Below are 15816 nucleotides of genomic sequence, written 5' to 3' on the forward strand. Positions count from 1 at the left end.
CCATCAGAGTCCATCTGTCCAGTACTCCAACTCTCACACCAGAGTCCGTCCATCCATCCAGTACTCCAACTCTTCCATCAGAGTCCATCTGTCCAGTACTCCAACTCTCCCATCAGAGACCATCTGTCCAGTACTCCAACTCTCCCATCAGAGTCCATCCATCCGGTACTCCAGCTCTCCCATCAGAGACCATCTGTCCAGTACTCCAACTCTCCCATCAGAGTCCATCTGTCCAGTACTCCAACTCTCCCATCAGAGTCCATCTGTCCAGTACTCCAACTCTCCCATCAGAGTCTATCTGTCCAGTACTCCAACTCTCCCATCAGAGTCCATCCATCCAGTACTCCAACTCTCCCATCAGAGTCCATCTGTCCAGTACTCCAACTCTCCCATCAGACTCCATCTGTCCAGTACTCCAACTGTCCCATCAGAGTCCATCCATCCAGTACTCCAACTCTCACACCAGAGTGCGTCCATCCATCCAGTACTCCAACTCTCCCATCTGAGTCCATCTGTCCAGTACTCCAACACTCCCATCAGAGTCCATCTGTCCAGTACTCCAACTCTCACACCAGAGTCCATCTGTCCAGTACTCCAACTCTTACACCAGAGTCCATCTGTCCAGTACTCCAACTCTCCCATCAGAGTCCATCCATCCAGTACTCCAACTGTCCCATTAGAGTCCATCTGTCCAGTACTCCAACTCTCCCATCAGAGTCCATCTGTCCGGTTCTCCAACTCTCCCATCAGAGTGCATCTCTCCAGTACTCCAACTCTCCAATCAGAGTCCATTATTCCAGTACTCCAACTCTTCCATCAGAGTCCATCTGTCCAGTACTCCAACTCTCCCATCAGAGACCATCTGTCCAGTACTCCAACTCTCCCATCAGAGTCCATCCATCCGGTACTCCAACTCTCCCATCAGAGACCATCTGTCCAGTACTCCAACTCTCCCATCAGAGTCCATCTGTCCAGTACACCAACTCTCCCATCAGAGTCCATCTGTCCAGTACTCCAACTCTCCCATCAGAGTCTATCTGTCCAGTACTCCAACTCTCCCATCAGAGTCCATCCATCCAGTACTCCAACTCTCCCATCAGAGTCCATCTGTCCAGTACTCCAACTCTCCCATCAGAGTCCATCTGTCCAGTACTCCAACTGTCCCATCAGAGTCCATCCATCCAGTACTCCAACTCTCACACCAGAGTGCGTCCATCCATCCAGTACTCCAACTCTCCCATCAGAGTCCATCTGTCCAGTACTCCAACTCTCCCATCAGAGTCCATCTGTCCAGTACTCCAACTCTCACACCAGAGTCCATCTGTCCAGTACTCCAACTCTTACACCAGAGTCCATCTGTCCAGTACTCCAACTCTCCCATCAGAGTCCATCCATCCAGTACTCCAACTCTCCCATCAGAGTCCATCCATCCAGTACTCCAACTCTCCCATCAGAGTCCATCTGTCCAGTACTCCAACTCTCACACCAGAGTCCATCTGTCCAGTGCTCCAACTCTCCCATCAGAGTCCATCTGTCCAGTACTCCAACTCTCCCATCAGAGTGCATCTGTCCAGTACTCCAACTCTCCCATCAGAGTCCATCCATCCGGTACTGCAACTCTCCCATCAGAGTGCATCTGTCCAGTACTCCAACTCTCCCATCAGATTCCATCTGTCCAGTACTCCAATTCTCCCATCAGAGTCCAACCATCCAGTACTCCAACTCTCCCATCAGAGACCATCTGTCCAGTACTCCAACTCTCACACCAGAGTCCGTCCATCCATCCAGTACTCCAATTCTCCCATCAGAGTCCATCTGTCCAGTACTCCAATTCTCCCGTCAGAGTCCAACCATCCAGTACTCCAACTCGCCCATCAGAGTCCATCTGTCCAGTACTCCAACTCTCCCATCAGAGTCCATCCATCCATCCAGTACTCCAACTCTTCCATCAGAGTCCATCTGTCCAGTACTCCAACTCTCCCATCAGAGACCATCTGTCCTGTACTCCAACTCTCCCATCAGAGTCCATCCATCCGGTACTCCAACTCTCCCATCAGAGACCATCTGTCCAGTACTCCAACTCTCCCATCAGAGTCCATCTGTCCAGTACTCCAATTCTCCCATCAGAGTCCATCTGTCCAGTACTCCAACTCTCCCATCAGAGTCCATCTGTCCAGTACGCCAACTCTCCCATCAGAGTCCATCCATCCAGTACTCCAACTCGCCCATCAGAGTCCATCTGTCCAGTACTCCAACTCTCCCATCAGAGTCCATCTGTCCAGTACTCCAACTCTCCCATCAGAGTTCATCCATCCAGTACTCCAACTCTCACACCAGAGTCCGTCCATCTATCCAGTACTCCAATTCTCCCATCAGAGTCCATCTGTCCAGTACTCCAACTCTCCCATCAGAGTCCAACCATCCAGTACTCCAACTCTCCCATCAGAGTCCATCTGTCCAGTACTCCAACTCTCACACCAGAGTCCGTCCATCCATCCAGTACTCCAATTCTCCCATCAGAGTCCATCTGTCCAGTACTCCAACTCTCACACCAGAGTCCGTCCATCCATCCAGTACTCCAATTCTCCCATCAGAGTCCATCTGTCCTGTACTCCAATTCTGCCATCAGAGTCCAACCATCCAGTACTCCAACTCTCCCATCAGAGACCACCTGTCCAGTCCTCCAACTCTCCCATCAGAGTCCATCTGTCCAGTACTCCAACTCTCACACCAGAGTCCATCTGTCCAGTACTCCAAATCTCCCATCAGAGGCCATCTGTCCAGTACTCCAACTCTCCCATCAGAGACCATCTGTCCAGTACTCCAACTCTCCCATCAGAGTCCATCTGTCCAGTACTCCAACTCTCACACCAGAGTCCATCTGTCCACTACTCCAACTCTCACACCAGAGTCCATCCATCCATTACTCCAACTCTCCCATCAGAGTCCATCTCTCCAGTACTCCAATTCTCCCATCAGAGTCCATCTGTCCAGTACTCCAACTCTCCCATCAGAGTCCATCTGTCCAGTACTCCAACTCTCACACCAGAGTCCATCCATCCAGTACTCCAGCTCTCCCATCAGAGTCCATCTGTCCAGTACTCCAACTCTCCCATCAGAGTCCATCTGTCCAGTACTCCCACTCTCCCATCAGAGTCCATCTGTCCAGTACTCCAACTCTCCCATCAGAGACCATCTGTCCACTACTCCAACTCTCCCATCAGAGACCATCTGTCCAGTACTCCAACTTTCCCATCAGAGTCCATCCATCCAGTACTCCAACTCTCACACCAGAGTCCGTCCATCCATCCAGTACTCCAATTCTCCCATCAGAGTCCATCTGTCCAGTACTCCAATTCTCCCATCAGAGTCCAACCATCCAGTACTCCAACTCTCCCATCAGAGGCCATCTGTCCAGTACTCCAACTCTCACACCTGTGTCCGTCCATCCATCCATTACTCCAATTCTCCCATCAGATTCCATCTGTCCAGTGCTCGAATTCTCCGATCAGAGTCCAACCATCCAGTACTCCAATTCTCCCATCAGAGTCCATCTGTCCAGTACTCCAACTCTCACACCAGAGTCCGTCCATCCATCCAGTACTCCAATTCTCCCATCAAAGTCCATCTGTCCAGTACTCCAATTCTCCCATCAGAGTGCAACCATCCAGTACTCCAACTCTCCCATCAGAGTCCATCTGTCCAGTACCCCAACTCTCCCATCAGAGTCCATCCATCCATCCAGTACTCCAACTCTTCCATCAGAGTCCATCTGTCCAGTACTCCAACTCTCCCATCAGAGACCATCTGTCCAGTACTCCAACTCTCCCATCAGAGTCCATCCATCCCGTACTCCAGCTCCCCCATCAGAGACCATCTGTCCAGTACTCCAACTCTCCCATCAGAGTCCATCTGTCCAGTACTCCAACTCTCCCATCAGAGTCCATCTGTCCAGTACTCCAACTCTCCCATCAGAGTCTATCTGTCCAGTACTCCAACTCTCACACCTGTGTCCGTCCATCCATCCATTACTCCAATTCTCCCATCAGATTCCATCTGTCCAGTACTCCAATTCTCCCATCAGAGTGCAACCATCCAGTCCTCCAACTCTCCCATCAGAGTCCATCTGTCCAGTACCCCAACTCTCCCATCAGAGTCCATCCATCCATCCAGTACTCCAACTCTTCCATCAGAGTCCATCTGTCCAGTACTCCAACTCTCCCATCAGAGACCATCTGTCCAGTACTCCAACTCTCCCATCAGAGTCCATCCATCCGGTACTCCAGCTCTCCCATCAGAGACCATCTGTCCAGTACTCCAACTCTCCCATCAGAGTCCATCTGTCCAGTACTCCAACTCTCCCATCAGAGTCCATCTGTCCAGTACTCCAACTCTCCCATCAGAGTCTATCTGTGCAGTACTCCAACTCTCCCATCAGAGTCCATCCATCCAGTACTCCAACTCTCCCATCAGAGTCCATCTGTCCAGTACTCCAACTCTCCCATCAGACTCCATCTGTCCAGTACTCCAACTGTCCCATCAGAGTCCATCCATCCAGTACTCCAACTCTCACACCAGAGTGCGTCCATCCATCCAGTACTCCAACTCTCCCATCTGAGTCCATCTGTCCAGTACTCCAACTCTCCCATCAGAGTCCATCTGTCCAGTACTCCAACTCTCACACCAGAGTCCATCTGTCCAGTACTCCAACTCTTACACCAGAGTCCATCTGTCCAGTACTCCAACTCTCCCATCAGAGTCCATCCATCCAGTACTCCAACTGTCCCATTAGAGTCCATCTGTCCAGTTCTCCAACTCTCACACCAGAGTCCATCTGTCCAGTACTCCAACTCTCCCATCAGAGTCCATCTGTCCAGTACTCCAACTCTCCCATCAGAGTGCATCTGTCCAGTACTCCAACTCCCCCATCAGAGTCCATTTTTCCAGTACTCCAACTCTCCCATCAGAGTCCATCTGTCCAGTACTGCAACTCTCCCATCAGAGTCCATCCATCCAGTACTCCAACTCTCACACCAGAGTCCGTCCATCCATCCAGTACTCCAATTCTCCCATCAGAGTCCATCTGTCCAGTACTCCAATTTTCCCATCAGAGTCCAACCATCCAGTACTCCAACTCTCCCATCAGAGTCCATCTGTCCAGTACTCCAACTCTCACACCAGAGTCCGTCCATCCATCCAGTACTCCAATTCTCCCATCAGAGTCCATCTGTCCAGTACTCCAATTCTCCCATCAGAGTCCAACCATCCGGTACTCCAATTCTCCCATCAGAGTCCATCTGTCCAGTACTCCAACTCTCACACCAGAGTCCGTCCATCCATCCAGTACTCCAACTCTCCCATCAGAGACCTTCTGTCCAGTACTCCAACTGTCCCATCAGAGTCCATCCCTCCGGTACTCCAACTCTCCCATCAGAGACCATCTGTCCAGTACTTCAACTCTCCCATCAGAGTCCATCTGTCCAGTACTCCAACTCTCCCATCAGAGACCATCTGTCCAGTACTCCAACTCTCCCATCAGAGTCCATCTGTCCAGTACTCCAACTCTCCCATCAGAGTCCATCTGTCCAGTACTCCAACTCTCCCATCAGAGTCCATCTGTCCAGTACTCCAACTCTCCCATCAGAGTCCATCCATCGAGTACTCCAACTCTCCCATCAGAGTCCATCTGTCCATTACTCCAACTCTCCCATCAGAGTCCGTCTGTCCAGTACTCCAACTGTCCCATCAGAGTCCATCCATCCAGTACTCCAACTCTCACACCAGAGTCCGTCCATCCATCCAGTACTGCAACTCTCCCATCAGAGTCCATCTGTCCAGTACTCCAACTCTCCCATCAGAGTCCATCTGTCCAGTACTCCAACTTTCACACCAGAGTCCATCTGTCCAGTACTCGAACTCTTACACCAGAGTCCATCTGTCCAGTACTCCAACTCTCCCATCAGAGTCCATCCATCCAGTACTCCAACTCTCCCATTAGAGTCCATCTGTCCAGTACTCCAACTCTCACACCAGAGTCCATCTGTCCAGTACTCCAACTCTCCCATCAGAGTCCATCTGTCCGGTTCTCCAACTCTCCCATCAGAGTGCATCTCTCCAGTACTCCAACTCTCCAATCAGAGTCCATTATTCCAGTACTCCAACTCTTCCATCAGAGTCCATCTGTCCAGTACTCCAACTCTCCCATCAGAGACCATCTGTCCAGTACTCCAACTCTCCCATCAGAGTCCATCCATCCGGTACTCCAACTCTCCCATCAGAGACCATCTGTCCAGTACTCCAACTCTCCCATCAGAGTCCATCTGTCCAGTACTCCAACTCTCCCATCAGAGTCCATCTGTCCAGTACTCCAACTCTCCCATCAGAGTCCATCTGTCCAGTACTCCAACTGTCCCATCAGAGTCCATCCATCCAGTACTCCAACTCTCACACCAGAGTGCGTCCATCCATCCAGTACTCCAACTCTCCCATCAGAGTCCATCTGTCCAGTACTCCAACTCTCCCATCAGAGTCCATCTGTCCAGTACTCCAACTCTCACACCAGAGTCCATCTGTCCAGTACTCCAACTCTTACACCAGAGTCCATCTGTCCAGTACTCCAACTCTCCCAACAGAGTCCATCCATCCAGTACTCCAACTCTCCCATCAGAGTCCATCCATCCAGTACTCCAACTCTCCCATCAGAGTCCATCTGTCCAGTACTCCAACTCTCACACCAGAGTCCATCTGTCCAGTGCTCCAACTCTCCCATCAGAGTCCATCTGTCCAGTACTCCAACTCTCCCATCAGAGTGCATCTGTCCAGTACTCCAACTCTCCCATCAGAGTACATCCATCCAGTACTCCAACTCTCCCATCAGAGTCCATCTGTCCAGTACTCCAACTCTCCCATCAGAGTCCATCTGTCCAGTACTCCAACTCTCCCATCAGAGTCCATCTGTCCAGTACTCCAACTCTCCCATCAGAGTCCATCTGTCCAGTACTCCAACTCTCCCATCAGAGTCCATCCATCCAGTACTTCAACTCTCCCATCAGAGACCATCTGTCCAGTACTCCAACTCTCCCATCAGAGTCCATCCATCCGGTACTCCAACTCTCCCATCAGAGTGCATCTGTCCAGTACTCCAACTCTCCCATCAGAGTCCATCTGTCCAGTACTCCAATTCTCCCATCAGAGTCCATCTGTCCAGTACTCCAACTCTCCCATCAGAGTCCATCTGTCCAGTACTCCAACTCTCCCATCAGAGTCCATCCATCCAGTACTCCAACTCTCCCATCAGAGTCCATCTGTCCAGTACTCCAACTCTCCCATCAGAGTCCATCTGTCCAGTACTCCAACTCTCCCATCAGAGTCCATCCATCCAGTACTCCAACTCTCACACCAGAGTCCGTCCATCCATCCAGTACTCCAATTCTCCCATCAGAGTCCATCTGTCCAGTACTCCAACTCTCCCATCAGAATCCAACCATCCAGTACTCCAACTCTCCCATCAGAGTCCATCTGTCCAGTACTCCAACTCTCACACCAGAGTCCGTCCATCCATCCAGTACTCCAATTCTCCCATCAGAGTCCATCTGTCCAGTACTCCAATTCTCCCATCAGAGTCCAACCATCCAGTACTCCAACTCTCCCATCAGAGTCCATCTGTCCAGTACTCCAACTCTCACACCAGAGTCCGTCCATCCATCCAGTACTCCAATTCTCCCATCAGAGTCCATCTGTCCAGTACTCCAATTCTCCCATCAGAGTCCAACCATCCAGTACTCCAACTCTCCCATCAGAGTCCATCTGTCCAGTACTCCAACTCTCCCATCAGAGTCCATCCATCCATCCAGTACTCCAACTCTTCCATCAGAGTCCATCTGTCCAGTACTCCAACTCTCCCATCAGAGTCCATCCATCCGGTACTCCAACTCTCCCATCAGAGACCATCTGTCCAGTACTCCAACTCTCACACCAGAGTCCATCTGTCCAGTACTCCAACTCTCACACCAGAGTCCATCTGTCCAGTACTCCAACTCTCCCATCAGAGACCATCTGTCCAGTACTCCAACTCTCCCATCAGAGACCATCTGTCCAGTACTCCAACTCTCACACCAGAGTCCATCTGTCCAGTACTCCAACTCTCACACCAGAGTCCATCTGTCCAGTACTCCAACTCTCCCATCAGAGACCATCTGTCCAGTACTCCAACTCTCCCATCAGAGTCCATCTGTCCAGTACTCCAACTCTCCCATCAGAGTCCATCTGTCCAGTACTCCAACTCTCACACCAGAGTCCATCTGTCCATTACTCCAACTCTCCCATCAGAGTCCATCTGTCCAGTATTCCAACTCTCCCATCAGAGTCCATCTGTCCAGTACTCCAACTCTCCCATCAGAGTCCATCTGTCCTGTATTCCAACTCTCCCATCAGAGTCCATCTGTCCAGTACTCCAACTCTCCCATCAGAGTCCATCTGTCCAGTACTCCAACTCTCCCATCAGAGTCCATCTGTCCAGTACTCCAACTCTCCCATCAGAGTCCATCCATCCATCCAGTACTCCATCTCTCACACCAGAGTCTGTCCATCCATCCAGTACTCCAACTCTCACACCAGAGTCTGTCCATCCATCCAGTACTCCAACTCTCACACCAGAGTCCGTCCATCCATACAGTACTCCAATTCTTCCATCAGAGTGCATCCCTCCAGTATTCTAGCTGACCTATCAGAGTCCATCCCTCCAGTATTCTAGCTGACCTATTAGCGTCCATCCCTCTAGTATTCCAGCTGACCTATCAGAGTCCATCTGTCCAGCACTCCAGCTGAACTATCAGAGGCCATCATATTCCAGCTGACCTATCAGAGTCCACCCCTCCAGTACTCAAGCTGAACTATCAGAGGCCATCATATTCCAGCTGACCTATCAGAGTCCACCCCTCCAGTATTCCAGCTGACCTATCAGAGTCCATCATTTTCCAGCTGACCTATCAGAGTCCATCATACTCCAGCTGACCTATCAGAGTCCATCCCTCCAGTACTTCAACTTTCCTATCAGAGTCCATCCATCCAGTACTCCAGCTGACCTATCAGAGTCCATCCATCCAGTACTCCAGCTGACCTATCAGAGTCCATCCATCCAGTATTCCAGCTGACCTATCAGAGTCCAACCCTCTGGTACTCCAGCCCTCCCATTGAAGCCCATTCCTCCAAAGCCCTAACTTTCCTATTGAACTCATCTTTCTAGTACCTAACATTCCCACCTAGGTCCAGCCTCTCTTATTGACATTTGTTCTTCTGGTACCCTGTCTCATTAAAGCTTATGCTTCACAATTCTAAATCATCTATCAAACCCCATGCCAATAATCAAACAAGAACAGAAGGTGCTGGAAAAACTCAGCAGGTCTGACAGTCTCCGTGGAGGAAGAAACAGAGTTAATGTTTCGGAAGAGTCATATTAGACTCAAAATCCACTGTATTTTGCTTTTCATTCCCAATGTCAATAATTCTTTTGTTTCCCTCTATTACCATAGTCTCCTATTAAAGCTCAAGCCTCAGCCACCCCAATTCTATCATCAAGGCCCATTCCTCTAGTACCCAAATCTCCCACCAAAGTCCATTTCTCTGGCAGCCTAGCTCTCCTATGAAAACTCATTCTTCCAGTGTCCCAACTTTTCCATAATTTAAATTGTTTTCCAAATGTCCCATTGAAGCCCATCCTTTTTATACTTAAACTTTCCCACAAAAGCCCATTTCCCTGGGATCCTCACTCCCCAAACCATCCCCTTTTGAATGTCCCCTGAGTTCTTGTATCTACTCATACCTTTAGATTATTCTATATGTTCCAATCCTCCTCCTTCAGTACCAAGCCCTAAGAGGGCATTGGCGACCATAGGCTTCAATTGGATTGGTCCATGATTATACTTGGCAAAGTACTGCAGTGGCAATTATCTTGCTCTTACTGCCTGCTATCAGGTGTATTGGAAGGATTTACAGGCTGATAATTGACCTGTTTGGCCACATTACAGATACACCTTTCTTGGCCATCAAACTCTAGAGTGGGACTTGAACCCAGAGCTTCTGGTTCAGACCTCCTCATACTTTCCAATACCTGTTTCAAATTGACTTTTCATTTATTTAAGTACTACATAAAATAATATTGCAGCTTTGTGTGCCGTTAAAAGCACATCTTTGTGTCAGCTAATAACTGGCTGTGCCATGTGCATTTTTTATACTTGTTCTCAGAATGTGGGCATCGCCTGGCAAGGCGGCATTTGTTACCCAGCCCTGATTGCCCTGAAATGCGATTCTGGGCCTTTATCCAATCTGTTATTGACTTCAGTGGGGGTAGAAAACACTCCAGTGGGTGTGGATGTTTGTGGTGCCAATTGGCATGAAACCAAGTGCTGTTTTATTTTGTACAAACAGTCGCACAAAACAGTTCCATGAAGAGGTTTTAAATGAAGTCAATGTTCCTTATAAAAGCAGCCAGATAAGGTGCTCTAGCACTGGCTTTCAGGAATGCCTCCAAGGCAAATTGTTCATGTTATTCAAGACAGCCCTCAATTCACTATTGAGAAGGCAGCTTCACCTCACTGAGACACTCTGGTGAAACAGGCCTGCCTGTGGCAGGAGATGAAAGGCAGCATTCTCTGTTAAAAGTGGAATGATTACCTGATTTGAACAGATTTACCATACGGGGAGAGAGAGAAAAAAGGAATGCACCTCACACATTCAATTAGCAGAACTTGAAGAACAATTTAGCCAGTTGGGAGTTTAAAGAGGCAGGAATCTGGGCAGTTTTGATTTTAACGTTTGATTACAGTCCAGCAGTATAGCAATTGTCCCAAGGCATTGCAATAATATAATACAGCAGATGACTGCAATTGACCTGCTGCATTAGGCTTCTCCTAGTCTGGCATGCCTGCAGTGCCTAACTCTGACAGCTTTGCATTAAAAGACGGGAAATGTTTTGCCTGTTTGTAATTATTGGCTGGTGATGTAACCATCTGTATATGCAAGGGCGTGTATTCTTTAAATAAGTGAGCATTGAATTGTGTTAATAGGGTCAGAGGGAAAATATGGAGGTTGAAATAGGGTATATATAGACATGTAAAGTCATCCATACATTTAGAAAATGTGGACTTCACCCCATTAACTATTTTTTTTCTGGACTGTAAATCTTGATATTCTAATCTTTTACTATAGCTTATCCCAAAATGCTTGGGATCAATCTGCTTCTGAAGTACAGATTGCATCATACAAGAGATAGGGATCAACTAATTGAAGTCATAGTCAATGCAGTCTCCTGGGCTATTTAGAGGGATTGGAGAGGAATTTTCCACCCCTTTATTTAATAGCATGCATGCTCTCAGTCCTGTAGACCTTCATCAATGATCAATGATTCCTCCATAATGATAGCCATGATCTCCCTCGTCTTGCTCCGATAAATTTAATTCGACCGATAGGTTTTCTAAAGTTCCCTAACTATAAAGGGCAGGTCTTGTCTTGGCGGTCAGGTTATGCTGCCTAAGTGCAGTCAAGTTATTGGGTTTACATTGCTGCTCTGGGAGGGTTGTCAAAGCCACTATGTAATAGTACGTACACTTACTTTTTGATAAGTAGCACTCATCCTTGTGGAATTCTTTCCAAGCTGTCACCTTGCAGGCCTTACTGCAGTAGTACACCTCCTTACACCGACTGCAATTGATCAGCCGGACACCCACTGAGCGGCCACAGAAATAACAGAACTTGAACTTGAACAGCTGTCTCCTGTTAAACCAGTGGAAGAACAGAAATTTGATTAGTCAAGGCCTGCAACCAAGAGCTGCCAACAGAGCCAGATTCTTCCTCCAGTGAGGTGTGTCAGGGCAGGACTTGTGCCTATGTTCCTGGAGCAGTGCTGGCAGACAGATATCTGTGTGCCCAGTCTCTGCCGCTGCCAGGGTGTGAGCCTCAGCTGGACACGTGCTGGTGAAACCGGGAAGAGCAAGAGGTGGCATTCAAAGATCAAAGAAGTGGCCCAAAGACACGGGACATCCTAGGCCAGGGATGGGAAGGGGGTGGGGCAGAAGGGAAGGAGAACAATGCTCACTGGGATGCCCTCTCCCTCCAGAAGGGCTTTTACCAGCTGCCTTGTGATGCACTGCATCTCCTATTCTGGGGGATGGGGGCACTTCAGGTGTGAGGCTGGAAAATCGGACACTTTCTCCCCCCCAGCTCCCTGTAATGGTTCAAATGGGGTGCCGCTGGAAAAAGCCATATGCTCTAACAAGAAGGATCTAACCTCAAATAGCTCTAAGGCACAGACAGATGCTGGACCCGTGAGGGTGCTCCCCTCCTGAGGATAAATCTTGCCAGTGTTAGTGATCTATGAGTTCCTTTGGTACCTTGCCCATGTTGCCACTTCTTCCGATGATACATTTACCTGTGTAAAAGTGTCCATAAGCTATTCAGCAACTTGACCAAAGTCAAGTCTGATTCTGTTCTTACCCGCCCTCACAAGCATGCTGTTTCCCAATGGATAGGCAAGAGATGATTTCACCCATTCCCCTTTCCTAGCATAAGGTCATTTATAGCATCACTCCTGTCACTCTGAAATGTGCTACTTCAACGAGGACCCGAGATCAAACTCAACAGGTGGAATTTTCCAATGCTTGCATAACTGGAGTGTGCAGTCTGGCGGGAAGGCCAAAAATCAGTTTCACACCGTTATGAAACCAGTTTGCAATCGTCTGCTCTGCCCATCAATGGTGGGCCACATTTCCCACTGCCACGTGTCGGGAACTTCATTGTAATACATCTGCATATCATCATAAGCCCAGCTCGCTGGAATCATCCCCAAAGCTGGGTTATCTGAGTACGTTGGCGTGACTGTACTTGAGCGACATGCACTTGGCGGGCTGCACTTCACTCGGGACTTCAAGGTTTGTTTGCCTACCTTGCTTCGGGCAGCACTCGCAGTCATCAGCGCCAGGCTTCGCAGGCAGCACCACATCATTTTTAGGGGGGCTCACGGGCAGGTCTCTACCTACCAGACCAACCGTAAGGTGGAGGTGGCTGTTCAATGGCTGTCAGGCTAGGGCTTGCTTGGGGAAGAGGAAGAATCGGCCTCAGACAAGGGACGAGGCTGCAGGATGAGGGCTGTACTGGGGAAGGGGGGTGTCCTAGGGTATATGTGGGGGCATACGTTGATCTATGCAAGTGGCCTTAAGCTGGTGAGGGATGAGGAGACAGTCTCCAGAGGAGATGAGGCCAGATGGAGATGTGAGGGTATGTGTGTGAGAATGGGTGGTGATGTCCCTTTGGCTGGCAGTGAGTGAGATGCCAATGAATGTGCGATGGATTTGTGAGTGTGTGAGTTTAGAGTGGTGAGATGGCTGCCTTACCCTGGCAGCACGGATGAGATCATTCATCCTCTTTCTGCACTTGGTGACCAACCTCTTCTGTGCAGCATTGGCACTGACCACCTCTGCCAAGCCAGGGTGGTGACACTGATGGGTCTCCTGTGGCCAGAGTGGGGGTAGAGGACATTGCAATGGTCTCCAGCAGTGTCCTGAAGGTGTCCCAGGGATGCGTCACTGAATTGTGGGGCTGCAGTCTTCTTGCCCTTCGGGGCCATGTCTTCAGTGCCGCAGTTCTGGGTTGGGAGCACTGTGAGGCGTGCATGTGGCTGCACTTTAAACATGGCGTCCCTCCATGGCACGGCCTGTGGTCACTTCCTCTGGCCATCATATGCCCAGGGCTCTGTGCTGGGATGATGGAGAGGGGGTGCCGATGGAGCCCTGCCCTGTCACTGGGAGGCTGCCCCCAGTTCAATACTGGACTCTAGAAACTGGCCTCAGTGGGGGTTGGGGTTGAGGTTTGGGGGATGGGAGCGTGGGTGTGGTGGAATCTCCGATGTCAGCGCAATCCCACCAGTGGTGGCATCTCTCCCCCAGTTAACCAAAGATAGAGTGAAATCACCAGCAAAAGAGTTTGAGATCGAGCCATTAGCCGCAACAACAAAACTAGGAGTTGAAAAGAAAGAAATCCATGAATATGGATTTGGGTGGCGATCACCTGAAGATAACATGTTCACAGGTGTACAGGTAAGGCAGTTTGAGGTTGTTAAGAGCAATGACAGGTAATTTGTTGAAGCATTGAAGTGCTGAGTTTGAATGGTGTAACCTAGGCAACAGGAATCTGGCTGAAAATGATATGGCCAATCATAGATTAGGTCAAAGCTTCCAAGGATCATTTAAGAATTGGTATCAATTTCCATAGTTTTAGAAGATACCAATTTAGGGATAGCATGGAGATAGGTGGGGGTGGTTGTTTGAAGGATTAGAGGGGGCAATTATATCAGTGACAGGGTGAACATGAATACATTTCTAAGCAAGGTGTCAGGTGTGGCTCAGTTCATAGCACCCTCGCCTTTGAATCAGAAGGTTGTGGGTTCATGTCCCACTCCCGGAAACCAAGAACTGTGAATGTACTCAAAAGAGTTATATTTCTAAGCCGAGTGTGAGTGTCACAGAAGCATAGAACAGTGGTTAATTCACATTTTACAGACAATATGAGGGAAACCATGAGAGTCCAGGCCCCAGAAGATGTGAGAGCCCCACTGTGGATAAAGCTTAATGTTGGATGCCACAGTCAAACAGAGAAGACTGATGGAGAGATGCTTCTCTCACTGCGATCAATAAATTGAGAGTTGAGGGAGAAACAAGAGTCAAAATATTTTCTCCTCAGATGCAGCAGCAACCGACAGTGGACAAAAGAGTAGTGGAATGGAAAATTCATGTTTGTTACAAGCTTTTGTAAGAGAGCAGAAAGAGCTGGAGAGGCTAAGCCTGCAGTTGGTGCTATTTACAAGAAGTGAGATTTTGCAGCAATGGCAACAGATTTTCAGAAGTTTCAAGATTGTTCCTGGAAAATTTTTTGGATAATCAGGATAGCAAGTGCCATAAGCAGAATCTATGCTGCTTTTTCAATTGGTGCCTCGTATTGTTGATCGTGATTGCTTGAGTCTGCGAGTGGACCTTCTGCTTTTTAAGGTATTTATTGATCTTGTATTCAACACAATACCTTTTTGACTATGCCCTGCTGTTTTTTACATTTACCTTTCAACAGCACCGCCCAGTTTAAAGTGTTCAGCTTACACCTCATTCCTTTGAAGTCAGCCTTATTTCAGTTTAAAATGTTGGTTTGTGTGGGTGGTAAGCAAGGTTTAGGGTTAAGGTGCCTTCAAGATGATATGCCTACAATGGAACATTCAGAACCAAGTCACTCTCTGTTTCAGAGGCAATCACACCAGGCATTACCCAGACAGATTCTGTAAGGTAGACTGAGCCATTGGTGGAATCAGGAGATCCAGTGGGGGTTGGGATTCTTCCCACCATTACCAGATAACCCTGCCAAACAATGGCTGAATGGTCAAGGTCATCCTGACAGGAAAGGCATCAGGAAACTTACTGGTGCTCTGTTAAAACTCCCCCAAGTAGCCCTGCTCACCCTTGGGTGCCCCGAAGCCTTGGTTCTGACAACCTGCACCCAAACACTCTGAATTTTGGTAAGTGAGGTTGGTTTTCTGCAAGGGCAGAAACTGCACGCCATTTCAGGCAGGCAGAAAGTCTACTTGAGTGCTTTTCTCAGTATGAATGTGGTGAAGGGTTTCTGAGCTCTTGGCTGAATTTGTTGGGGGGGGGGGGTGGAGAGGTGGGGGAGGGGTGCAGGGGGGATGGAGTGGTGGTGCATGGGTGTGCAAAGCAAAAGCAGGGCTCGACATTAGTGCTGGCCTGCTCAGTAAAGACTGAAACAGAGCCACGGCTGACAAGA

The 15816-nt window shown here is 49.1% G+C and overlaps 1 protein-coding gene across 1 annotated transcript in view; it reads right to left on the reverse strand.

The window, feature by feature from the left end:
* The window catches only part of ankmy1 (ankyrin repeat and MYND domain containing 1), a 177170-nt gene that overhangs the window by 80084 nt on the left and 81270 nt on the right, over positions 1-15816 (reverse strand). Inside the window, exon 19 of the mRNA XM_078564626.1 lies at positions 11609-11769. Coding sequence (XP_078420752.1) covers positions 11609-11769 — 161 coding nt within the window. The remainder of the gene's footprint in view (positions 1-11608; positions 11770-15816) is intronic.

The sequence above is a fragment of the Cetorhinus maximus genome, chromosome 19 (assembly GCF_964194155.1).
Source record: "Cetorhinus maximus chromosome 19, sCetMax3.hap1.1, whole genome shotgun sequence".
NCBI classification, from domain to species: Eukaryota; Metazoa; Chordata; class Chondrichthyes; order Lamniformes; family Cetorhinidae; genus Cetorhinus; species Cetorhinus maximus.